Source organism: Rosa chinensis, chromosome 6, assembly GCF_002994745.2.
Source record: "Rosa chinensis cultivar Old Blush chromosome 6, RchiOBHm-V2, whole genome shotgun sequence".
Classification (NCBI taxonomy): domain Eukaryota; kingdom Viridiplantae; phylum Streptophyta; class Magnoliopsida; order Rosales; family Rosaceae; genus Rosa; species Rosa chinensis.
In genome coordinates, this window is record NC_037093.1 from 37,536,032 (window position 1) to 37,561,100 (window position 25,069).

The 25,069-nt window shown below is 37.9% G+C and overlaps 3 protein-coding genes and 1 long non-coding RNA gene across 7 annotated transcripts; 2 read left to right on the forward strand and 2 right to left on the reverse strand.

Annotated features, from left to right (window-relative positions):
• LOC121049731 lies at positions 1 to 3,354 on the reverse strand. The gene is made up of 3 exons (XR_005801181.1): positions 2,976 to 3,354; positions 698 to 1,054; positions 1 to 591 (listed from the first exon to the last, which is right to left on the reverse strand). It is a non-coding gene; the product is annotated as an uncharacterized LOC121049731 (long non-coding RNA).
• Positions 3,355 to 4,259: 905 nt separating this feature from the next.
• On the forward strand, positions 4,260 to 13,992 carry LOC112170496 (ubiquitin carboxyl-terminal hydrolase MINDY-3). 2 transcript variants are annotated; one of them, XR_002925106.2, is made up of 8 exons: positions 4,260 to 5,016; positions 7,031 to 7,109; positions 10,038 to 10,186; positions 10,741 to 10,861; positions 11,004 to 11,189; positions 12,494 to 12,565; positions 12,691 to 13,700; positions 13,826 to 13,992. XR_002925106.2 is itself a non-coding variant. In XM_024307810.2 (7 exons), the coding sequence occupies exons 1-7, from the start codon at positions 4,607 to 4,609 to the stop codon at positions 13,507 to 13,509; spliced, it is 1,836 nt and encodes a 611-aa protein (XP_024163578.1). In that variant the 5' UTR covers positions 4,260 to 4,606; the 3' UTR covers positions 13,510 to 13,992. The 2 variants fall into 2 exon arrangements, 1 of the variants encoding a protein (XP_024163578.1); XM_024307810.2 differs by having other exon boundaries at positions 12,691 to 13,992.
• Positions 13,993 to 15,226: 1,234 nt separating this feature from the next.
• LOC112172457 (protein WHAT'S THIS FACTOR 1 homolog, chloroplastic) lies at positions 15,227 to 18,336 on the forward strand. Of its 3 annotated transcripts, none has more exons than XM_024309810.2 (2): positions 15,227 to 16,829; positions 17,894 to 18,336. In XM_024309810.2, exon 1 carries the CDS (start codon positions 15,504 to 15,506, stop codon positions 16,803 to 16,805), a length of 1,302 nt encoding a protein of 433 aa, XP_024165578.1. In that variant the 5' UTR covers positions 15,227 to 15,503; the 3' UTR covers positions 16,806 to 16,829; positions 17,894 to 18,336. The 3 variants fall into 3 exon arrangements, with proteins under 3 accessions (XP_024165578.1, XP_024165576.1, XP_024165575.1); XM_024309808.2 differs by having other exon boundaries at positions 15,228 to 16,829; positions 17,887 to 18,336; XM_024309807.2 differs by having other exon boundaries at positions 15,229 to 16,829; positions 17,882 to 18,336.
• A 588-nt stretch (positions 18,337 to 18,924) lies between these two features.
• LOC112172458 (ATP-dependent Clp protease proteolytic subunit 6, chloroplastic) lies at positions 18,925 to 23,923 on the reverse strand. The gene is made up of 9 exons (XM_024309811.2): positions 23,752 to 23,923; positions 23,596 to 23,654; positions 23,404 to 23,464; positions 23,007 to 23,208; positions 22,808 to 22,873; positions 22,094 to 22,234; positions 20,581 to 20,634; positions 19,401 to 19,493; positions 18,925 to 19,251 (listed from the first exon to the last, which is right to left on the reverse strand). Exons 1-9 carry the CDS (start codon positions 23,817 to 23,819, stop codon positions 19,204 to 19,206), a joined length of 792 nt encoding a protein of 263 aa, XP_024165579.1. The 5' UTR covers positions 23,820 to 23,923; the 3' UTR covers positions 18,925 to 19,203.
• Positions 23,924 to 25,069: the final 1,146 nt, after the last annotated feature.

Below are 25,069 nucleotides of genomic sequence, written 5' to 3' on the forward strand. Positions count from 1 at the left end.
ATAGTTAAAGCAAAATATTCAAAAGAACTTAAAAGACCAAATGTATTCTAATTCATAATAACGTCACATAAGACATCATAACATAGCAAGTCACAATTTATAGTCCTCCCAACTTGTGGAATATCCAATTTGATCGCTGTTGAGGAGACATATTTAAGAATCCATCTTTTTTTGTTTTGGTATCAAGCAACTCAAAAGCCTTGAAACCGGTAGCTTCATCCAAGTTTGAGATCTTCATGATAGCATCCCAAATTTTACTTTGTCACTCTCTTTTCTCTAGTAAGTTAATCATTACTTCAAAACCAGAGTAAAGTTTATCAAGCTTCTCCATAACGCCACTTTGAGGGGTGATATTGGATGAGTTGATGGATTATTTTGATTTGGTCCAACAAATGCTTCACAATCTATATCATAATCAAAGTCTTCTATGCATGCCTCTTTACCTTCACCAACACCTAATGTTCTTGCATCAGTAACACTACCCAACCCGACCGAGTTTTTCCCAACCGCTACACCATTCCTAATAGAAATTTCCAAGTCCTCATAATCAACAAATGTCCCATAGCGCAAGTCGGTGTCCTTTGGGTGAGCCTAGGAAAAAAAACAAAATTTTTAAAATTGTTATCACATTAATCTTCAAAGTAGGTTTATTTATGAGAATAAAGTAATAGACTTACATAGTATCTAGGAAGCTTACCTTAAGATATTCCTCTCATACTTATTAGAAGCAGTAAACCTCTTTGTAGTTGAATCAAATCCAAAACCAGAGCTAAACCGCATAAGGGTAGAGTAAGAGTTCCACCGACCTTTAAACCATCTAAGCCTGCTTTGGTAGTTTTTGTAGGTCTTGTGACACCCAAGTTTTGCATTAAGAACAGGAAGTATTCTTTCTTCCACTGTTTGCTTACTTAAGATGCCACTATTGTCACACCATTCCCTAACGGCGGCATCAACCATTAGTTCTAATAAGGTATCACTCTCTTCCTTGGTCCACTGCTCATAATTCCCTTTTTTTTTTTCCATCTTGTTGTGGATCAACCATGATGATAATACTCTATTATACATACATAGGAAAAAAAAATTCATTAGTATGTATATATAATCTATTGTTTTGTTTCTTCTTTATAAACACGTCAAAAATTACAGCAAATGCAAACAAGTAAAGGTAATTGTCATTTTCAAGATCAATATGTACCATGATTAAAAAAATTTACAATCTGCATATATATAGTAAAATGCACAAGTTGGATTACCTATATATTTGTATGATCTATAAGTCCCCTACCTATAAGTTTATAATCTGATCATAGCTAGCTTAATTAAATGTTAGTTAGAATACATATATATTTGCATCAGTAACACTACTAAAGAGCAGTTTGATTATAGCTAGTCTCCAATTATGAAAGAAAGTCTATTTAAGATTACATAAAACAGATTTCCATACAAACTTACAAAGTCATCAAAATCATTACCAGTCACATGAAAAATAAATAGGGAGCCGCACACAAACCAAATGAAGTAAAATTACAGCTAAAAGATGCAATACATGGTGGAGGACATCCTCACTATCATTTGTTAAAATTCATGAATTGAAGCAAAGTGTACCTCAAATTAAGTTCCAAAGACCAAATTAAGGCTATAGCTCCCCAAAGACAAAAGAAACTGATGGTTCTCCTGCAAAGTAAAGCTCTCCAGAGTTAGCTAAAATTACAATACGGAAGAAGAGCACCTAGCTTGTTAGATCAGCTGGAGAAAAGACAATGCAGAAATTAAGAATAAAAAAAAAAAAGACAATGCAGAAATTTGAAAGAGAAGACAAGTAGGGTGTAAATAAATGAAAAAGAAATCACTTAGCTAGATACCTTATTACGGTAAAAGCTAGCAAATAGCAGCAAATCCAAACAATATAGTAGATTTGGATTTAAATTATCAATTCATCATTCAAATTATAGGTTGTACAAGATACAAGCCATTCAATTGAAGCAGGATTTAGTTGACTAAGCTAATGTTGAAAAAGAAATGAAGAAAGCAAATAGGCGTATTTGGTAACCATGGCTGAAAGTTTTTCACCAGTAGAATGGTTGCTTAGTTACATGCACAATTCTAGTTACAATTGTCCTAGGAAAGCACCAGACTCATAGGTCATCTAATTCCAAATAGATGCTTTGACTTGAGGAAGCTCTACCCTTGCAATAGCTGAAAATGACTCGATGCCAAACCTTATATAACTAGGTGGGAATATGCCATAATACAGTACTTCACCATCAAGGAACGTAGACTGGAGTTCCTAGTTGAGCATCCTAAGCATGAAGTGTGGCTGGTTAAATATCTGAGCCTGATTGTCTTCATACTTGTTATACCTGCTAAGTACTAAGCTAGAGTTTCTTGCACTTAAAACAACAACTTAATTAACTAGGACTTCTTCATATGGTAATCTACAATCAGTGGAAGAATGCAAACGTGTTGAGCCAGGGGAGCTATATATATATATATATTTATATGAATTTAAATGGCATAATTCTAAAGCTAGCGAGTGTATGCACCAACAGTTGACTACCTCATTTGAAGCACCCGATCACAAAAACAAGATCTGTATTGTTTTCAACAACAACAATATATTTTTGGATGCAAACTAACCCTTGTCGTTCTCATTGGTATAAATAAGGATAACTTGATTAGTTTCTAATAAGGACATCACTCTTTCTATAAGCTCAATAGTCCAATACAATGCCAAACATAAATTTCAGCCTAAAAAAGAAAAAGCCCCAAAAGAAGCCAAGTATAATATCAAACCAAATATGCGGAATCCAACACATAATAAGCAATCTAGGTACATGAAATCCTTGAGCAAATCAAATAAAAACGTCATTTCAATGTCAAAAAGAAGAATAATATGTCTGCATAAATGTTCTAACCTGATCAAATTAATAGCGAAAACCATTGCAATCAACATTGAACATGCGTATCAAAAATACCTTTTTAACAAGTGATGATTTCCACAAGATTCACAGGTTGAGGTCAGCTCCAGGTCAGTTCGACTTCTCCAGTCAGATCTTCTTCTCTCTTTGACGTCTTTTCATCTTCAGAGTGCGAGAGAGAAAAAGAAGAAAAGAAGACGTCAAAATCTCAAGTCTAGAGGGTGGATTTCTGATAGGGTTTGGTATTTATACCAAGCACCCTAGAATCCTACAAAATCAAGCATCTAATAAAATCTTTCAAAATCGTTGGGCTTTGAATACCATCAGATTTAAAAGGATTTTTTAAAATCTTGATTGAATACCACAGGATTTTAAAGGACTTTTTCAAATCTTGATTGAATACCACAAGATTTTAAAGGACTCTTAAAATACAAAACAATCCTATAAACTCCTAATTGAATACACCCCCCTTAATCTCCTCTACTATGGTACTCGAGCTCACCCATGTTAATGAGTTTCATCTCTTCCAAGCAATCAAACTCCCAAATAAAAAGAAAAAGTAATCATCTAAAGCAATGAGATAAGTAATGAATGTTTGGAAATCTTAGGACAGTCATGCTACGACTAGCTGAACTAAAAATAATCTAATTTGGAGATCTTCTCATAATTTAAGCACAAGTTTTAAGAGAAAATCTCACTTAAAGAAAGTTAAGAAAAACAACGGTGTGACTTTTTAAAAATTATAAATAACGTTGCATTTTAAGTATGCGAATAAGAAAACCACTGCAAGTGGCCTAGTGGTTTTTGCCTAGTTGGGTGTGCTCCCCAACCTAGGTTCGAACCCCGAAGCTGTCAAAGTGGTGATGCACTGTGCTGCAATGCATAGTTGGAACATTTCACATGCGCCAAAGGGGTTTATCTTGGGCCTAGGAAGCCTTTGGGTTCCCCTTGACAAAGTTAAAAAAAAAAAAAGTATGCGAAGAATTCAAAATGTCATTTCCTTAAGTCCTTGAGTTAGTGGCTCTTGCATCTCCCGCCTCTAGGCCCCCACGTGGTGAGGGAGGGCAGGAAATTAAGTTAGGAACTTAGGACTGGGAATTTGGTCTCCTCTAATAAATAAATAAAATGTCATTTTCTCACCGTCTTACAAATGCTCCGTAAAATTCTCGAGAATGCTAGGAAGTAATCAATAATTCAAAACATAGCAAATGCCCCATACCCATAAACACTTTATCCCTTATCTCAAATTTCATAAAAACGATTCCACCAACTCCTATTCGTAGAAAAAGACTCGTCTGACCGGAACAAGCTTTGCTCCCATGAAACGAAAGGCATCTCACCGACCAGGCGACCACCTTACACCATCCAACAATTCCGGATTTACCACACTACCCTCGTCTTTTCTCCAAATTTACACTACATCCTCCTTGGTAAAACCACAGACGTAATAGCATGATGGTAATTTCATCTGGGAAGAATCCTTAAAGGGCAAGGCAGCTGGGAATTTATGGGCTCTCATAATTACGATTTCCGTTATTTTCCAGTTTTAACTTTTTAACCCTCTCCTCCCATCGAGCTCCAGGGTTTTAAATTCCCATTCTTTCTTCTTCTTCTTCTTGGAAATTGAGGGTTTCACAACCTCGAATTTGGGGGGAATTGAGGGCTGAATTGAAACTGTTTCGATCTGAATGGCGGATCAGGAGGAGGACCTGCAAATGGCACTGAGGATGAGTATGCAGAATTCGCCGCCGGAGCCCAAGCGGAGCAAGCCCAGGGACGCCGATTCGCCGGCGGAGGAGTCGTCGGAAGTCAAGACCCGGCGACTTCAGCGAGAGCTCATGGCTACTGCAGCCGAGAGGAGAATGCTCGATGCCAGGGCCAACGCTCCTCCTACTCCTCCGGCTGCCTCACCGGTCTCCGTTTCCAGGTCTGCGGCGGGCTCGGGCTCGGGTTCGGGTTTGGCGCCCAATGTGGTTAGGAAAGAGAGGCAATTGGGAGCGGAGTTGAGCGTGGGGGATGCCAAGCAGTTGTTTTCGATGGTGTTTGGGGCTGAGGTTTCCAAGGGCATTCTTGCGCAGTGGAGTAATCAGGGTATAAGGTGAGTATTTATCACTTGATTTTGTAATTTTCGGGGTTCAAGTTCGAAAAAGGTTTGTTTTTTTGGTAGTAAATTGAGTGTTTATATGCTGCTGCTACTTTGAATTTTCTTATGCCAAGTTTTTATTTGGTCAGTGTTAGAAAAATAAATGCCACTGCAATTTGTTCATATCGACTTGGGTCAGTTCATATGCGGCTTGATTTTGTTCCTTTACAAATGCTAGTGCTATATTACTTGTTATTGAATTCGGTATTTAGCCTTCATTGCTTTCTTTGAATTGGATCAATCCTATAATGTGGAAACATACCAAGAATAGCCCAATTCAAATTAGCTTCTCTATAACACCCTCAAGATAAAACTGTTAAGGGTTAGGCATGTGGTGTACTGCCCTACCATGAATAGCTACAATTTGGTACCTTGGGAATCGGCCTGCGAAATCATAGAAGAGGATTTAAATGTGGACTTGATAGGCACCAAAACCCTTTGTTGAGAGATAAGGAAGAGATGATCAAAAGAAAGAGCTAAACACTGAAAATGCAAATTCATTCATAATTTTCAAGGTGAACAGATACAGAGTATATAGATGTTTTGCCAGTGCACAAGGACACTTGTAAATTACATGTGGTGCTAAGCCTAACATTTGCTCATAGTGATCTGCCAATGAAGAACCTACTGTCCAAAACCCACCTCCTAATGCCAAAAACGACATTATGCTTACTAACACCTCCTAATGGCGACATTAAATCTAACTTTTAATGAAAATCATCCAGAAATGGAATTTGGTTCCTATAAGGACTGAAATGGACTGCAATATAACTCTGTAAAGTAAGACTTACACAAAAAATCCCCCGTAGATTGTACTCTCCAGCTCCTGTATTTGACCTAGAAGAGGATAATGAAATAGTCTCCAAAGACAGAAAAATAGTTATCTCCCTAGTTTGAGATTGCTTTTTTCAAACATTCTATTGAGGGTAGTTGATACTTTCGTTAGTTGTTCTTGTTGGAGTCCATGAGAAATTAAGAAGCACACATAATTGGAAATATACAGGTTGAGACAGAGTTCAATCGTATCTGTGATGTTTATTACCTATTAGTAAGAACTTGGTCTTCTCACAGGGCTTTTACCTTCCCACTAGATACCCTCCAAATGATCCATAGATTGGGAAAACAATGGGAAGCTCACATGGTAGGATTAGAGCTTCAAAAGATGATAAATGTGACATATGGATCATTTGAAGTCACGTACAAGGTTCAAAATATGTCACTGGCTGGATGCATATTAAAATGGAGTAAGAAAAGCTAGCCACTTTCTCCAGGGTAACTTTATGATTGCCACCAAGGACTTATGTTTGGCCGTTGCATTTGCAGTGCAATGTATTAGAGGACTGTATCAAAATATGTACTATTGGACTCACTTGAGACTGAGGATACTGATGCACCTTCATAACTCGCTCTATTCTCGACATAGCAAACCCAATCATGTGCTGTAATCACCTACCAGTTCTTCTTTTCTATTTTTTTTAAACTGGCCAGATGAGGAAACAAAACATAATTACCTTTTTTTTCCTTTCGTATCTACATGCTTAATTTGTTACATATGGTCTGCTATTGGCTTATGATATGGATTTTTTGTTCTGAAAAGGATTTAATTTAAAGTTATATTTAATTGCTCACAGGCTCTGTAGCTTACTAGTAGATTTACATTAGAGACTCACTTAAATCTTTCTGTTTCTCAGTTTTTTTATAGCAGCGGATTTTGTTTTGTTATGGAATCTGCTGCTGTAAATCACTAGTTAAGCAAATATTGAAATTATTTTTTAAATTGCTCTGCTTTATTACAAGTATTGCTTCTATCTTTGACAAGTTTCTTGAAACCACTTCTTACTTTAGATTTCATTACAGCCTTCAGATCGTTTATTTTTCACTGCTCTTTTAATAGTTGAAAAGGAATTTTATAGTTGTTTCATATACTTTCCCTTTTGTGGCTGATGTAATATATATACTTTTTCTATAGGTTTAGCCCTGATCCAGAAACATCGATGGGTCTAGTGCAGCATGAAGGTGGGCCCTGTGGCGTTTTAGCAGCCATTCAAGTAATTTCCTAATTTCTCAACGTTACGTGTTCTGAGTTTCTGTAACTTGGTGCTTCACCCAAAAGTTTTGTTCAGAGTTCTATAATTTGGAGTGCCTAATGCTGTCAATGTATATGTTGCATTGCATATGGCAACATCAAGCTCAAATTTAAGAGGCTAACTTTCTGTTCGAATTCTTACTAGGCTTTATTAAATAGGCCACGTTATATTTGATTACTGATTTGAGAATTAAATTCTGGTCAGACAAATTAAAGTTTGTTGCTCTGTACCCATCCTAGTACTACTGTGCATTTATTAGCAACAAATTGAAGTTAATGTTCTTCTATTACATTGGTTTGTTTTATTCCAAGGACTATGGATGTATATTGTTTATTATCACCTTCGCGGTGACTCTGTTCACGCATATCAGTGTAGTGTTACCAAAAAATTTTTTCATTTTATACTGTTAGTAAATAAAAACAGGCAAATTGTTTTTTCTTTGCCTGGTAGGTACTATTCATAGGGGAAAGATAACAGAAGCATGGGTTAAAGTGAGGGAATATGGGAGTAAAATTTCTGATGCAGCCCAGTGAATCAGGTCGTAGCATTAGATAAGAGAACTTATCTGTTAACAAATAGTTATATTGTAGTCCACCTCCTAGAGAAAGTTGCAAGTGGCACATTAGCATTTAATTTTATTGATAGACTTCATAAATTTTATTTTGTTGGAAACTTTTGTATGATTAGGAGGTTTTTCTGTTTGTGTGTAAGGTCAACTAGCAAGATGATGCATATTGACCAACACTCCTTTAGGGTGTTTAAAGTGTTTGGTCTCAACCCAGACCCCAATAAGTTTGTCTTTGGCATGTCAATGGCCTTGGACTATAAAAGTTAAATGTATTTCTTTAGGAAACATTCCATTTAGCTTATTCTTGATTGGGGTTTCCTTAGTTTTCAATAGGCTGCTTCCATTCTAGTTGTCTTTACATAATTTCTTTTTTCTTATTATTGAAATCTGTTTATTATCAAGTTATTTTGTAAGCCTGATGAGAAGAGTTTCAATCAAAGTGATTGCTGTTTCGAATATCTTTCAATGTGACCACAAGGATAGATAGATTTATGGAAGACTCACGGGAAGGGTTTGCCTGTTCTGAGAAAAGAATTTTAATTAGTGTAATTGCTGTTTTAAATCTCTTGCAATGTGACTACAAGGATTGATGGGAGACGTCATAGGAATGGGTGAAGAAGGAAAGGATTATAAATTAATCATATGTAAGTTGTGTCTGGAGAGAAAGAGATGTGGATTGAGGGATTTGTAAAAAAAGAGAGTCATTGTTTGGGAAGTGGCTGTGGAGATTTCAGAAGGAAAGAGATTCTTTATGGTTTGCTGGCATTTGAAGTAGATACAGGCTGCAAGTGAATGGCTGGGATTCTGATATCGTGATTCAGGACTGTGAGTACATGGAAAGATGTTGCAAAACATCGATTAATTTTTTTTTGCTTGCTGAAAATCATGGGGAAAGTGTGAGGTTGTGGGCAGATGAATGGGTTTGTGTATCAGCTTAATTTCATGTTTTCATAGTTTATAACATTTCCATCCCTTTTCCATTGCTAGGGTGCATACTAATTCATCTATTCTTCCTTTGATTTGGGACTCTGGGTTTAGAATGAACTTGAGAGATCTGGAAGTTGGGAAGATTAATCTTTATTATCTCTGTTAAAGGGTGTCGTGCTGTTTTGATCCAGATGAGACAAGAGAAAGTGGATGTTGGAGTCATCAGGGGAGTTCTTTTGTAAATCATTCTCGAAGACTTGATGGACAACCCTTTCCTTCCTCAAGCCAATCCCTCAGAAGATATGCAAAGCTAAAGTTCCTCATAAGGCAAGGTGTTAGTCGGATTATTGCTCATGGAGACAAGGTTCAGACTTCAAACGAGAAGGCCTTTTTTTTCCTCAATGATCTCATGTGTAAAATGGATCTATGCGTATGAACCATATGTTCTTACAATGTCTGGTTGCATCAGCTTTGTTGAAAAGGCTTTTTCTTGAGTCTGATATGAGTTGGGACAATCTAGTGGATTGCTTGTGTGAGATAGATACATTATTTTGGAGAAAAGAAGAAAGTGACTGCTGCTGGGCCATAATAGCTGTATTGTGGGTTATTTTGATGGAGAGAACTAAGTGAAGTTGTGAGAGTGTGAAATAGGGGAACTGGTCCGTTTGCGGGTTAAGGGTTTGATTTAGGGCATATGGGCATTGGTTGTTTCAAAATCCAGAAACAGAGTGTTCCATTCTATTCTTAAGAATGGAATGCTGCTGTCATATGGTGCCTTTTTATTATTATTATTATTATTTTTATTTTTATTTTTTGTGAAGTTTACTGCTTTATTGTTTGCTGCTATTATGAGATGTGGACTAGAGCATATAGCTCCCAAATTCCGTGGGCACTTGTTATGTTTAACAAATATATGTTCCTCAATAATATAAATAGTTCAAAAGTGTATCATTCAATCCTGCAAAGTGTATCACTTTGTCTTGGTTGGTGCTGTTTGAGAAGTAGTCCAAACTCAAAGGACTACAGCAAAATGGGCAAATGATGCTTATTCATGTTTTTCCAATAACCAAAGACACTAACTTAGCAATATTAGACGGTAATGATCCTTTCTGTTTTATCACAAAGTTGGCAGAATCTTATGTGGCTTTTTAGTGTTTTAATTGTCTATATAGTTTTCATGCTGTTCACATCTGCAAAGTGTTTTTACCTTTCTCAAGAAATATGTTGCATATGAATGCTGAGGTTTATTTTTATGTGTAATGCATTTCATGTATTAACAGTTTCTGTCATTCTGTATATTTCTGGGTGCTAATTTAAAGCATGATATTGACATGTGCAACCATATCATGATTGTGCATTTTCCATTCATCACAGTTGTTTGTGTGGTTGCGCAGGCACTTGTTCTCAAATACCTCCTTTTCTACCCAGACGGACTAGGTAAAGGTGCACCAAACATGCATCACAATTTGGGTTCAAGGACACTTTCTAGTCATTGTGTTGCATCGACTAACTTTTCCTCACTTTCTGAAGATGCAAAAGCAAGGTGATTAATCTTTGCATAATGGAACTTCATATTCCTGTGCATCAATTTGGATTGTACTAATTTTTGAAGGACATCAGTTAGTTTTTCAAACCCTGTTTTGGTAAATGCATGAGGTAGGGAGGGATTTCTCTGTCAAATAAAATTTTAACCATTGCATCGTTCATCATCCAATTGTTGAAAATGTGTGGCCCATGAACCTGACCCTCCTTGCATGTTGTTTCCAACAATCAGATTGAATGTTGATTGCCACAGAGTTATCAATCTTTCGCAAAATGTCATTTGATAGTGACCAAAGGGTGTCTTGGAGTAGTTAGAGAACTGACCATGAATCCATGACATATATTGAACTCTTTTTGTCCTAAACCAGAGTAGCATGATAGTGAAATCTGCTAGGTTCATGTAAGAAAAAAAATTCAGCTAGGTAATTGTTAAATCTCTGATGATACTCTGGTAGCATGGTAGTCTGTAACCAATATTGATTCACGTTGGTAATTTGATAATTGTTTTTAATGATTGATGAAGGTCTTTTAATTTGATACTAAGCTTTTTGACAGAGCATTGCTTAGAAGTATGGGTGAGATATTGTTCTCATGTGGAAGTAATGAAAGGGCGGTGGTTGCAACTTTGAGTGTTATTGGAGGTGACGTTGAGAGGTTTGAAGGCAGCAAGGATGAAGTAAGTGGCGAGTTAATGACGGACCTGGTTCTATATTATGTACTTGTAAAGCATCCATATTATATATATATTGGACTTTAAAGTATATGTTTCCCAAGAGTTGCTTGCAAATATTACTGACAATATAAATTTCATTCCGCAGGTAATAGCAAAATCACTTGAGGGCCTTTCTATTGAATCAGCTGCTGACTTGCATAAAGTGCTAAGAGTTAACACATACACGACGCAAGAAAGTGCATTACGGGGGCTAGAAGCAGTGATTCCTGTTTTCCGAAGTCGTATGGGGGCATTGCTGTTCCTTATTTCTGCTTTGCTTTCACGAGGACTGGTATGCATGTTAGCTTGAAAGCTCTGTTGTAGTTGTATACCTTCTTCAGTAAAACAGTTTCATGTTTTACATTTTTTATTTCTAAATTTGTAGTTTGCAACTGCAGTTTATTATTGTATGGCTATTTTTTAGTTTATCTGACCTGTGGATTAATTTACTAGATCATGAGCCATAATTATGTTTTCTGATTACTGTAGCTTATGATGAAGCCGCCCTTATTAATTTGAGAAAATATTTCAAACAGTACCCGAACTTAGGCCGACTCCTAACTTCAGTACCCGACTATGCAAAACTATCACTTTGGTACCCCAAGTTTAAAGCTCAACCCAAGAATGGTACACGCCGTCTATCACAGCGTTAAGTCTTTGCTACGTGACAAACCATGAGGGCCCTCAAAATATGCCACGTGGTTAGCTAGTTAACGCCGTGATGGACGGCGTGTACCATTCTTGGGTCGGACTTCAAACTTGGGGTACCAAAGTGATAGTTTTGCATAGTCGGGTACTGAAGTTAAGAATAAGCCTTAGTTCGGGTACTGTTCGTAACATTTTCTCTATTAATTTTTGCTACTTTTTTTTTTGGGTCAAACATAGTCTTACAAAAGGAAAGATAAGAATGGACCACAAAATTACAGAAGTCAAACTACCATCAGGACCATTAGGATTCCATATTTCTATATTTGAGTCAGTAGTTGGTGCATATCTTAGAGTAAAGTCAGTCTCAGAATATACGGCTACTGCTCGGTGATAGAAGTCATAGACCCATTCTACAATGTCTGTGAGCCCTAGGTTACTTGTATCTTTGAAAATTGAATTTTTTTTCCCAAAGATTATCACACAAATGGATGTTTCGTATGCAGCGTCTCTTGGGACATAGTTCTCAATCTCTAATTAGTTTATCTTATACGTTCAAAGATACTATAACGCAAGTTAAGAACTGTAATCCCTCTGAGGTCTGCAAGTGTCCTGAATTTTTGTCGTGCATATCAATAGGAGGTTTGAAGTAGGTTGAAATCATTGACATGATTCTGAAAGCCTTCCTAATTATTTCCAATTCTTTCCTTCTAAGCTGTCAGCCTTTCTGAAAGTTTCAGTAGTTGTTACATGAGAATGATAGGTTGTTTTGCTTACAGTCATTTGTACATATGGGTTTTTTGATTGTTTGTTTTTTTTCCAATTTGTCTAGGTCATTAAATCTAGTGAGATGAGTTGCCTCATTCTCCCTGCTCCAGATGCATTTTTTCCCTTGAATTTCTCCTCCTTTGATGCTCCTATTTGTAATGTGTTAAAGTTTCTCTTTTATAGGACTTAATCCAGGCTGATAGGGATGATCCCAGCCTACCTCTTGTCACTGCTCCATTTGGGCATGCCTCACAGGTATAATTTACATATGCATAAGTTTCCACTTTTGACCCAGTGATTCGGTACTTGATCCATGTGCAGCTCATCCTAATGTACTTTGCAATTTGATTTTAACGCGTACCTTGTATGTGATGGGGCAGGAAATTGTGAACTTACTGCTCTGCGGGCAGGCCGTCCCAAATGTTTTCGACGGAAAGATGGATTTAGGTGGTGGTATGTCTTTAAAGGGCATATCCAGAACCGTGGAAGTTGGATTCCTCACACTGTTGGAGTCCCTTAATTTCTGCAAAGTTGGCCAGTATTTGAAATGCCCCAAATGGCCAATTTGGGTAGTTGGAAGTGAGTCTCATTACACAGTTCTCTTTGCTCCTGATACCAGTGTCCAGGATGAGAATGAACTGGAAGGAAGGGAATCACAGATTCGGAAAGCTTTTGATGCACAAGATCAGAGTGGGGGTGGTGGTTTCATTAGTGTTGAAGGCTTTCATCAAGTCCTTAGGGAAACTAATGTAAAAGTTCCAAGTGAGAAGGTTGATCTTCTTTGCAGCACAGGGTTTATTGTATGGAGTGAGTTCTGGCAGGTCATTTTGGATCTGGACAAGAGCATGGGAGGCCTCAAGGATTCAACTGGATTAATGGGCAAGAAGGTCTTTGATCTTTACCATTTTAATGGAATTGCAAAATCAGATCTGAATGGAAGCCAGGTAAGCTCTGGAGGCGAGACTCCAGTGCAAAGACCTAGGCTCACAAAATTGAGGGTGTCAGTTCCTCCAAGATGGACTCCTGAAGAATATATGACAGATGTAGCAGTGTCCTCTAGTGGGAATGAATCCAAAAGTCAAGTCACAGAAATTTCTAAGCCAGAGCCTCCTCAGCATGCACCTTTGGTGGACTGCATAAGAACACGCTGGCCCCGTGCTGTTTGCAATTGGGTAGGGGATGCGCCTAGTATTGTCTGAATTCTTTGTTAGCTGCGGATCCTTTGTTGTACTTTTATTGTTGGAAGCACAGAGAGCTCATTATGTAAGAAGCACAGACTGAAGTGCTAAAAGGATGAGTTTGTTTGGGTTAAAGTGCTGCTGTTAAGCTGTGGAGAGGATTCATTGCTCTCGAGAACATGCAGTGCCAAAGGTGTTCTCTAACGTGTGAGGTGCAGCTTCAACAACCAATTCGATTTTGATTTGTCAGCATACTGAAGAGGATTCATATTCTTGTGAAATTTATTCTGTCCAAACTGTAAAATCCATTCATAATTTTATCTTTGTTGTTGAGCAGGGGAGTTTTCAGTTCTTGGGAAGGTCTTGAATAAACAAACATCAAGCTGTCTCATGGCCGGAATTGTTGTAATGGTTTTATGTTACATATGTATTACAAACTCTTCTCTAAACTCCAGACCCAAAAAAAAATCTCTAAAGTCGATTTCATTACAGAGCTACATGCCATTTCTCTCTTCTTATTCCTTTTTTTTTTTTTTTTCCAGAAAATGGAGTTATTAGGTTATTCCTACAAGATGATGTCCATTGTCGATTCTCCCTATCATCATGTCAATAAGTAATGGATATGATGTGATCCAGGGGTATCCGAGGTCTCTGGTTTTATGGAGTGAAGCATATATCAGATGCCTTGATAGGTTGCACTCAGAAGTACAGTTCTTTGAAATTGAATTGTCATACCTTATATCTTCTCAAACATTTCTGCTACACTAGGCTGATTCGTTGGGGAAGGTTATACACCTGAGACCAATGCCGAGCAAATGAAGTGCCCGCTCTTTTGTGGCTTTAGTGACCTCCTTGTCAAAGAATTTGTTGTGTGTCCATCCTCTTTAGTGGCGAATTCAGGATTTTACCTGTACAGGGGCTTAATGTAATACTGTACCACTGTACCAAAATCAAATCATTTGGGTGTATATCGGTGTGGATCAAAACCAAACTAATTTTCCCAAACAAAACTCATTATATATATATACTCATTATATATATATATATATATATATTTTTTTTTGGATGAATGAAGAATACATTCTTAACTCTGAGAAGTACAAATCAAGAAGGGAATATTACCTTACTCCGCTACAATCTTTAAATTAAAAGACTTTGATCATCAACTATAATCTGATTGAGCCAAACCGGCATCATCATTCACCAGTAAGTAGGAAAAGGTAAAGAAATTGTCGATTTTGCAACACAATGGGCTGCTTTATTACTAATTATATTTGTCATCAAACTTTTGACTAATTTTTTAAGACAGGTAAGACAGGTTGGAATATGAATGGTTGTTTTGGCAAGTCTATACTAGAAGTGTAGACTTGACCACAAACAATAAATCTATGTGCCTTTGAAATATCGACCACGATTCGAAGTCAGCCCCAATTATCAATTTGGTAATTTTCATCTTCGCCTCGAGCTGTTGAAAGAAAAGAAACCAAACCCTAAAAAATCCACCACAATCTAATAAATGATTTGCTCACGGGCTTTACGAGCCGAATATATTAGAGTTCAAGTTCGGCTCAATTTTTCTTTCGAGTTTAATATTGAGTTTCGCTCGTGTCCTCTCACAAGTAAGTGTCAAACAAACTAAAGACGAGTCGAACACGAACCCAACTCAAACTATATCGAACTGATTTAGGTACGGCTATAGTCCTATAATACAGGTGGCAAATAGTTATGAGTTGGGCAGCAAATTTCTATCCCTCTTTAAAATCTAATGAGGGACCAAAGGGAAACAAAAAGAAGAGTTGGTTCCAACTGGTGGTGAAGCCATCCATTTCATCAGAAGCTGAAATTAAAGCCTAAAACCCGAGGTTCATCTCTCTTCTCCTTCCACTGTTTAGTTTGTTTCAAATGAAATGAGCAAAGGTTTAGATAAAATTGAATTGAATTCAAAAGTTCTTGTCTTCTTTGTCATTTACACCAATTTGTATCATTCAAAGGTTTAGTTTACTGGGGTTTCCTTGATGTTCAGTAATCATATTAGTTTGGCAAATTCCAGTTTCTTTGTTGTGGGTTTGTCCTGTATTAATAGATATATGCACACAAAACACCAAATGGCATTGTTCACAGTGCACTACTTTAGAAACCCAAGACTTGTTGCCCGGAACTTTTCGCTGTGGTCAATGAAGAAGGACCCATCTCTTGAATCGGCATTGTCTAGGAATCGCCGGTGGGTGGTGAACAATCAACTTAAGAACATCATCCTTAGGTGCCCTGATCAGGTAGCAAAAGTGAGCTTCATTCAGACCAAGTTCAAGACTCTTGATCTCCAAGGAAAGGCTCTCAATTGGCTCAATAAATATCCCTGTTGCTTTCAAGTCTATCTGCAGGGTGATGAGTACTACTGCCACCTCACGAAACCGATGATGGCTTTGGTCGAAGAGGAAGAATGTGTCAAAGATATGCAGGAACCTGTGTTTGTGGAGAGGTTGGCAAAGTTACTGATGATGAGCCGCAACCAAAGACTGAATGTTGTCAAGCTTAATGAACTCAAGCGGAATTTTGGTTTTCCGGATGACTATCTGCTTAGACTTATGCCAAAGTATCCTGACATGTTTCGAATTGTTAATTATAGCGGCCGAAGGAGTTCTATGGAGATTGAGCTGGTGGCTTGGAATCCGGATTTAGCAGTTTCTGCTATTGAAGCTTCAGCTCAGAAGCAGGGAAGTGAGCCATGTTTCAGTTGCTCTTTGCCTTCAACTTGGGTCAAGTCATGGGAAAGATTTCATGAGTTTAATGCAACTCCCTATATTTCTCCGTACTTGGACACCAAAGGTTTAGTGGAGGGATCAAAGGAGATGGAGAAGAGGACAGTCGGCTTGGTGCATGAGTTGTTGTCATTGACTCTATGGAAGAAAGCATCAATTGTAAAGCTCGGACATTTTAGGAGGGAGTTTGTTTTGCCAGAGAGATTGAATGCTTTGCTGCTGAAGCACCCTGGTATATTTTATGTATCAAATAAGTATCAGATATATACTGTCCTTCTTAGAGAAGGCTATAATGGGCAAGAACTGGTTCATAAGGATCCACTTGTTGTCATAAAGGAGAAGTTTGGAGAACTTATGCAGGATGGGCTTCATGAATATAATCGCAGGCGCCATTTAGTAAATCTAGAAAAAAGGAGAAACAAAGGCATGGTTTTGGGTAGATCAGATGAAGGCAAGGATTTGTCTGACCTTGATGAGCAGGGAGACAGGGGAGGTTTGTTTGACCCAGAAGAAAGAAAAAGATTTTATAAAGTTCTCTTTGATGATGGTGCCCCATGAGAATTGATTTCGATTTTCTCCAAGGTTTGTTCCCTTAATGTTTGCAGTTCACTATTCAGGTGTGGAGTTTAATGTTTTTGCATGTTAGGTCCTATGACCAAAATTTTATTATTGTATTGTTCTTAGTCTTTAGGAACTTTATCTGAAGTATGATTTTATAAAATTTGGACTATTTCTCTTTCCTACCTAAATTGATTGTTTTCATTCAGAACGTGTAAGTCTGACCCTTTAAGAATAGATACTCTTGGTATTTGATTCCATTGTTCTTCATGATTTATTTGTCATAACATTTCAAATTTTCTTTTCAATGCTAAAAATAGTTTATTTGTCCCAATGAGTTACAACTTCGCCTAAGTTTAATAGCTAGCTTGTGGGGCTACTAGTATTTTGGTTTGGAATAGCTCCTGAGTTTGTTTCCCTCCTTCCCCTTGATTAAAAGAACAAAAATAATAAATCTATGTTTCTTCGTCAATATCCCTTATTTGGAGAATGTAGTGAATTTTAAACTTCTTTTTTGTAAACTATAAAATGGAGGTACCTATAAATACTTATATTTTACAATGAGTAACTATATGTCTAAATTTTATTTCTATCTCCCACTTGTAGAATGTTGGTTGATAAAAAGATATGTGTTAACCACATAGCTTTCGAGCCTAAAAATAGATGGAATTAAAAACCTGCTTTACAATGCCTATATCATCTCTCCTCCACAAGAAGGAGTTGGTCCTTGGGAGAGTGCTATGGTGATGGTGTTTTGGGTTCTGGATGGAGAGAAACAAGAGAGTTTATGAAAATGTGAGCCAGGATGAGTTTTACATCTTTGGGATATAGTCCACTTGGCATCTGTATGCACTTCTGTTTCTTCAGTTTTAAGGAATAACTCCTGTTTTTTTATTCACTTGAGACTAATTCAGCAGTTTGTAGTTCTGTTGTTATTATGCTTGGTGAATCTTTCTTCTGTGTTTGGTGTTTTGATGATGTTTCTAGGAGTTGGCAGTGGATGTCTTGTCCACTTAATTGTAAGTTTTCTGTTTAATAGATGATATTCCATTTCTTACTAAATACACTAATGTCAGGTCAGTATGCAGAATTCACCTAAGAAACCAAGAATAGAAAGACCAGTGATACCATTGTCAGATCTCAGACCGGGTAGTCGGATGAGCAGTGGGAAGTCAAGACTCAGAACTTTAGCGAGACCTCATGGCTACTGAAAAGAATGCTAGACCCCACAAGGGCAATTCACCTGACTTGGTCTTGGGGGAGCAGTCCCATGTTCGAGTTTGGCATCAAAGAAAGATAAGGAATTGAGCATGAAGTGAATTTGTGACCGTGTTTGAGCGAAGAGGATGCAAAACAGTTCTTTTCTATGGTGTTTGGGGCTCAGTTTCAAAGGGCATTCTTGCACAGTGGAGGGGATAAGGTGTATATGATAGATGTGGCCTGGTTCTTCTTTTAATGTAACACTCAATTTTTGACAAAGATTTGAAGTGAATTGACTTCATATACTAGTAAGTTCTGGAATTTTCATATACATTTGCCAAGATCCTGGAGGGTGTTTGTGTGAAAGGTCAATGCCACTGCGCCTTCATATTTTGTAGGTTGAGAACATTTTTACTTTGTATTGTATATAAACCAAGTAGCCTGCTATTTTTCAGTGGAACCATTGTCAGTTGGAGGGGTAACTTGCACCATGGCACCTCCCAGTGCTTCAACTAATCCCAGTGACCTAGGAAGAATAAATGAGTTGGAGCAAATGATACAGGTGCCTGTAGTCCACATGACATACGGCCAGTATCAATATTGCCCTAATGCGTGAGGACCTTTCATAGCAAGTCCTATTCCATAGGGCCAATATCAATGGTCACCACCATCAACCAAAGACGCAGTGAAGCTTGGCATGACATCATGAATGAAAGCCATCTGAGAGAGGAAAAGAGTAGGGATAGCACGTCGCTCTTGCTTGGGGTTTGCTAGGGTTCACTTATGATTTCAGCAACAGAATGGCTATGTTAGGGTTAATTTGCTAGAAATATTTCAATCCATTTGTATTACCGTTCTTATCGTCCTCATCATTCAGTTCCTAATTCTATCACACAAACACCTAACAAGATTAAATCCATTCTACATTAATGCTCCCAATCGGATTTACACAAACACTTGAACAAGATTAAATCCAATTACAATCTAATCTAGTCCATTCATGTTATCTGCTTCAGTCATGTACAGCCATCAGGTGATCTACTTGGAATGATCGTGTCAGGCCGTACATGCTCTGTTACTTCACAGGATGCATTCAAAATTATGTGATAATGAATTGCACTGTATTATTGATTTGCAAATATGACAACAACAACAAAAATTGATTTCTTTTTCAGGACAAATGCTAAAATCTTTTGATTCAGTATTCTGTTTCCAGCACACCATCAATTAGTCCAAACTCCAAAGCCTGCAATAGAAGGCAGCAATGTTAGTGGTTTAAAGCACCCAGAATGCACTCAAAGTAATATGGTCAGGAGCAAATGGATTTTACATTATCTCAATGAGTACTTAAATCAACAAGCCTCAAGAGTAATGAGATGAGTTCAGTAATATTACCTCAGAAACAGATAAAAAACGATCCCTCTCGGTGTATTGCTGCACCGTCTCTAGAGATTGGCCGGTAAAAGCGACATACATTTTGTCGACTTTCTGCATGAAATTAATCAGGACAGAAAACCAAAGAAAAGGTTAATATGGAGCAGCAAATAAGCTGCTATGAAAATTGAAATATATGTAGAGAAGAAAAACGGATATCAAGTTAAATATCAATTTCCTGGGAACTTGAACAGCAAGAACAATTTGATCCATCCAGAGTTGAGAATGGCATACTATTCCAAAATTTAAAGAATAATCATCAGCTTTCAAGCCCATCTCTTTTTCAGTGAGTTCTTGGACCCAAAAGTATCAAGAACAATAGCTCAAAATAAGAGAATAGCTGAATAGGCACCCATCTATGACAGGTGGACAATTATTTATGCCTTTTTCCTTTGGGGGTTGTGGGGAATTGGGCAATAAGATTACACTATGCTTCTTAAAAATAGTGATCATGGCATCATCATGTACCAGTCAAACACGACACAAAACGAGATGCCCAGGCCCCTGGATAACATAATCTGTTCGACATTTTTTTTTTTTTATAACACACATGATTTCTTAAAAAGAAAACATGAGACTAATCGAGACAAAACCTAGTTATTTCTGTCATCAAATGAAGCCATAACCCATGGCACAGAGAGATTATTCCTACAACCCAGATGCAGACAAAGTTGAAGCTAACTTTCAGTTTTCTGGATAACCCAGTGAGGCAGCATCTCATCATATGCAAAAGTGCAAAACTCATATATCATTTCATTTTCTACTCAATTAGCTTTAGTACAGATAGAATTGATTCATCCCACTTCAATTTGATTCAAGTCAATTAGGCTGCAATGTGTATAATTACCTCCGAAATTGCATTATGCATCCAAAATAGCCTAAGAAGGCATGACCCCATGGGAGTTATAACATTCTTTTTTCTTTTTTTCTTTTTTTTTTTCCTTTTGAAGAATGCATTGAATTAATGGTATTATGGACAATTTGAATAATAAAGACAAATTGAGGGTGCCAATTCAAATTTGGGGTGCTAATAACAACACCCTGTAAATATGCTATATAAATATTTATATAATAGGTATGTACGTATGTATAGTATCTATGTGGCTTGTCCAAAAATTAAAAGGTTGGAGAAGAGACTGACATGGCGAGTTTGAACTGCTTCATTAACTTGGCGCCTCACATCTTCTACATGACCCTACATTCAGATAATGCATAAATCAGATAATAAACGAAAAGATTATAACTATGATGGCAAGTATTTAAAATCTTACAGCAACTAATGCACAAAGAATCTATGAATTTGAAGAGAGAAGATTGTCTGAGACAACACCTTCAATCTAGTACAAATAGACATGCCAATCTGATGTACAAGATTCAAAGATGACCGGAAATGCGCTTCTTTAAGGAAGCACATGCACCGTGTTTCTCAGAAACCACCAAAAGGTGCTTCTATAATTCAGAAAGCACTTTTAACTCTTTTTATCAAACGGTGCTAAAAGCACTTTTGGTAATCTGAAAGAGCTTTTGCCAATTTTAGAAGCAATCTCAAATGAGTCAATTGTTGACTAATAAATAATCAGTAAATTGGTTTAACTTAGGAAGAAAGAGCAAGTGCAGTAACAGGATAACATATAAAAATAAAATAAAAACAGCTCTTGCTTATGTTAACAAGCATGATTTCATGCCTGCATGTGTCTCATGTGTGAGAATGATAGCTGTTTAATGCTTGTACAACTTTTACTAGTGCAAAACAATAGAGGGAAAATCTTGGTTCAAGCTGCAATCAAACTTGCAATGCAAGAAAATAAAAAAATAATAAGCTCTAGGTACAAAGCCCATCAGGAGCATTGTAGCAAGCAAATAGACATGGATGCAGCAATCCCGTTATCTAAACACGTAGCCCAAATTATTGGGTTCTAACATCAACAACATGCTTGCTTACAATTTTCTAGCGTGTACCCCATATCATACTGCAAAACCCCACCCCACCACAACACCCAGGGTGACCCAGACATAACAATTTCATGCAATCCAATTCTGTTATGGTTCCACTAGTTGCTGGCATGAAATGTCATTTAACCCAGGTAACTTCCCACGCAGCTTCACTGTTCCCAAGTGGGCTTGGGAGAGTAACCCTTAATTCCCTTGGTACCTTACCAGAATTATGGTCCAAAGAATACACATCAGTAAGTAAGAACATTGCTGAGGGTCTGCCGAACTCCAGCCTTGGTTTGCACGAAATTGGTGGGGGAAGAGAGTTTGTTGAAATTGAAAATGTAAGAGATTACAATCTGAGGTTGTAAATGGTAGCTAACCCATAAAGATAAGTGATTCCATCTACAGAATGAACTAACATACTATACTGAAGGCAGTTATGTCTCCAAAACCAAGACTGATAATGGTATACGGGAGACAGGTTTACGTGTCACTCAGTAACACGGTCTTACACTACAATACCAGTCATATATCCAATTAAACCAACTACTTTGAGCAAGCATCTTTTAAATAACATGAAGGATTCAGATTGGAAGTTTTGCTTATAGAGAAATATTTGTAACATCCATCCAAATTAATGAAATGAAAGGAGGATAATAATCAGTTCACATCTTCCTACTTATATAAGCATCTTGTTATAACAAAAAGTCAAGTCATACCCCACATCCACTTTGAGGTTGGTGTATCATAATTCGTGCATTTGGCATTGCGTAGCGCATTCCCTTTTCTCCTCCAGCAAGAAGAAGTGCTCCTTGGCTTGCAGCTACTCCAAAACATACGACACCAACCTTAGGTTTGATCTGGAAAAGAAGAAGAAAAATCAATTAATGCTATAAGAACATAAACTATAAATACAAGTTTATTTCTTCTGCGCAAGGCAAAAATCTGTGGATAGATATAATTTTGTAATATGGTGCACTCAGATTGTTGCTATAATTTTCTCCATGCCTTAGAACACTTAGCAGATTCAGACCTTTTAATCCCTAAATCATATGACAGAACTAGCATCATATTCTATGTTGACTTCTTAATCTAATCCGAATGAACACAATTATTCACCAAAGATACAACCCTGAAATATTTTCAGTTGCTCTCCATTAATACAATACTATCTGAATATTTCAAAATTTGGAGGAGACTGCTTTAAAGTTCAACTTCACATTTTTCAAATTGATTCTCAAATACATCGATCAACTACATATTATGTTGTTCTGGAAATCATAATCCCAGAAAAAGAATACAAGAACTTAATCACAAATTTGACAAAGTAAGCAAATCCCAAGAGGAAAATGTAAAATATCAATGAAGGGCAAAAGCACCAAAATGTAAGCAGAATTAGAAAATTAAATAAATAAAAACCGTATGATGTTTACCCAAGACATGCAGTCATAAATTGCCAACACAGAGTATGTACTCCCACCAGGGCAGTTCAAATAAACCTGAAATGGTACAAGACAAAGTCACAATCTCTGAAATATATAATTTTAAAGACTGAAATCTTGAAACATTAGCCCTGCTGAATATATTACAGGATCGGGGGAGCAGAAGAGCGACATAAAAGTGTGAGCATACCAGGATATCTGCTTCCTCATCAATAGTAGCCAGAGTGACAAGCTGGGATATGACTCGTTGAGCCACCAAGGAGTTGACAGGCTGCCCAATGAAGATTATACGATTTCTGAATAGCACAGAAGAGAGGTCTAAAGGTCCTCCCGGGGTCATAACTGCTGGCAGTACTGGCGGATTCCCCTTTTTGGCTTCTATTGCACCGTAACTAAACATGTTTCAAACCATTTCAAAATTTATATTCACTTCAAACAGTCAAACTGAACTGTAAACAGTGTAATCGAGCCTTGATCTAAAGAGTGTAACAATCATGTATCCGGTTTTATATCCAGTTCTCATCAAAAATCTACACCTCAAGTGTGAAAATACTGTCATATCTCTAAATCAACGAGAGCGCACACACCTTGTACTAGTATCACCAACATACTTGCGGTCAAGCTTTAGAGACGAACCACTAGATAAACCTGGACGCAGCAGCAATGCGTATTACAATTAATCACTTTGCAAAAGCTGAAACCATCTAAAACCTAAGGGTTTTACACATGAATCTGTAAATTACTCAATACGAAGTTGAATAAATTAGTAAAGGGATTACCGGCAGCATCGCCGTACGGAGTCCGCAAGGTCGCAAAGACGGTGGACCTCGTCGGTTTTCTGCATTCGTAGCACAAAATTCATCAAATACGATCCTTTGTTGCTATAGAAATCTACCAAAATTAGAGACATTTTTTTGCTGCGTTTGGTTGCGTACCTGACGGAAACGGAAGGGAGCGAAGCGAATGAGAAGCTCAGAGGCGCCGAGAAAGCTGATGCTACCATTTCTGAGCTCAGAGAGAGAGAGAGAGAGGTGATAGAGTGGGAGAGAGGTCAGCTCCGAGTATAGGTATCAGCGTCCGCCGTCCGGACCCGGCCCATTCAATATAAGTACCGCACTTACTGAGTTACTGCCCCGCATCTACAAGTTTTTTTTTAAAATAAAATTTTGTAAAAAGTAACGCTAGTGCCAGTTTTACCATATTTTTGTGTCTGCACGTACAAACAGGTTTTACATTCTATAGTTCTATGAACCTAGCGTGCTCTACTAGGGTTTGGTAGACGGCTCAACCTTTCTACTATATCGGGTCGTCGTCTGATGGCTGCTTTGAAGTCAGTCCGACTATCTTTGCTTCTTGCCACCTCCTTCTTGGTAGGGAGTGTGCTCCTTGTCGTTGGGGAGGCTCTGGGGGTGGAGTCTTTTCCATCTGAAGAAGTGATTGGTGTCTCAAGTTTCGCCGTGCGGGTTGGAGATATGGTGGCGAGGTCGACAGCGCTAGGATTTGTTGCTTTGAAGGATTAACTCAATGGGATCGGACTGGGCGAACTCGATCCTTAGACGATCTAACCTTCGATGGCGATGGTTAGTGAAGATGGAATGGGTTTTGATTTTGACGATGGTGGTGGAGCAAATGTTCTGCTTTTCTCTAGAGTGGCTAGTCATGGATGCTTGATCGCCCGTTGTACCTGGTGCGGCGGCAGCAATGGAAATTGGGGTGGCTGTAGTGGCTTTGGTGGCGACTGTGACGTCCCGAACCCGAATTCACCGGTTTACTAGTCATTTGGACGGTAAACAACTTTTACTTTCACTTTTACTGTCGTTTCAATGCTTTTAGGGGGCCCTAAAAGTTGACTTTTTGTTCGGGTCAAAATTTGAGAAAATTTCCTTCATGAAAGTTGTAGAGGACGTTAAACCGAGCGCGTGCATATGTGGTACGTAAAAATCGGACTTCGTATGCGAGAGTTATGGCCAAAAATGTGAAGTTACTGTTTATGGTAATTTTTGATTAAAATAGACATTTACCCCGGGTAGGTTTCCATTTCCGGAAACCTACCCCAGCTCTTTCTCTCTCCTCTCCCCCGACCTCTCTCTTCTCCGGTTCGACCATTTTCCCTCTCCCTCCGATTTCCGGCGATTCCGGCCACCAACCGGCGTGCCACCGGTCACCAGAGGAGCGCCTCCTCCCTCCGAGCACCCTAGCAACCTTGGTTTTCCACGATTTGGCCGGAAAACCACGGATCGAAGGAAAAACTCC

What these genes read in the sequence shown, in the direction of transcription:
- LOC112170496 (XM_024307810.2), top strand. Translation starts at nt 4,607, where the DNA reads ATGGCGGATCAGGAGGAGGACCTGCAAATGGCACTGAGGATGAGTATG. An exon ending in TGGAGTAATCAGGGTATAAG is followed by an intron (nt 5,017 to 7,030) that starts GTGAGTATTTAT and finishes CTTTTTCTATAG; the next exon opens with GTTTAGCCCTGATCCAGAAA. An exon ending in TTGAAGGCAGCAAGGATGAA is followed by an intron (nt 10,862 to 11,003) that starts GTAAGTGGCGAG and finishes TTCATTCCGCAG; the next exon opens with GTAATAGCAAAATCACTTGA.
- LOC112172457 (XM_024309810.2), top strand. Translation starts at nt 15,504, where the DNA reads ATGTTCAGTAATCATATTAGTTTGGCAAATTCCAGTTTCTTTGTTGTG.
- LOC112172458 (XM_024309811.2), bottom strand. Translation starts at nt 23,819, where the DNA reads ATGGTAGCATCAGCTTTCTCGGCGCCTCTGAGCTTCTCATTCGCTTCG. An exon ending in GTTGGTGATACTAGTACAAG is followed by an intron (nt 23,209 to 23,403) that starts GTGTGTGCGCTC and finishes AAACATGTTTAG; the next exon opens with TTACGGTGCAATAGAAGCCA. An exon ending in AAGCAGTTCAAACTCGCCAT is followed by an intron (nt 19,494 to 20,580) that starts GTCAGTCTCTTC and finishes AATTTCATGCAG; the next exon opens with AAAGTCGACAAAATGTATGT.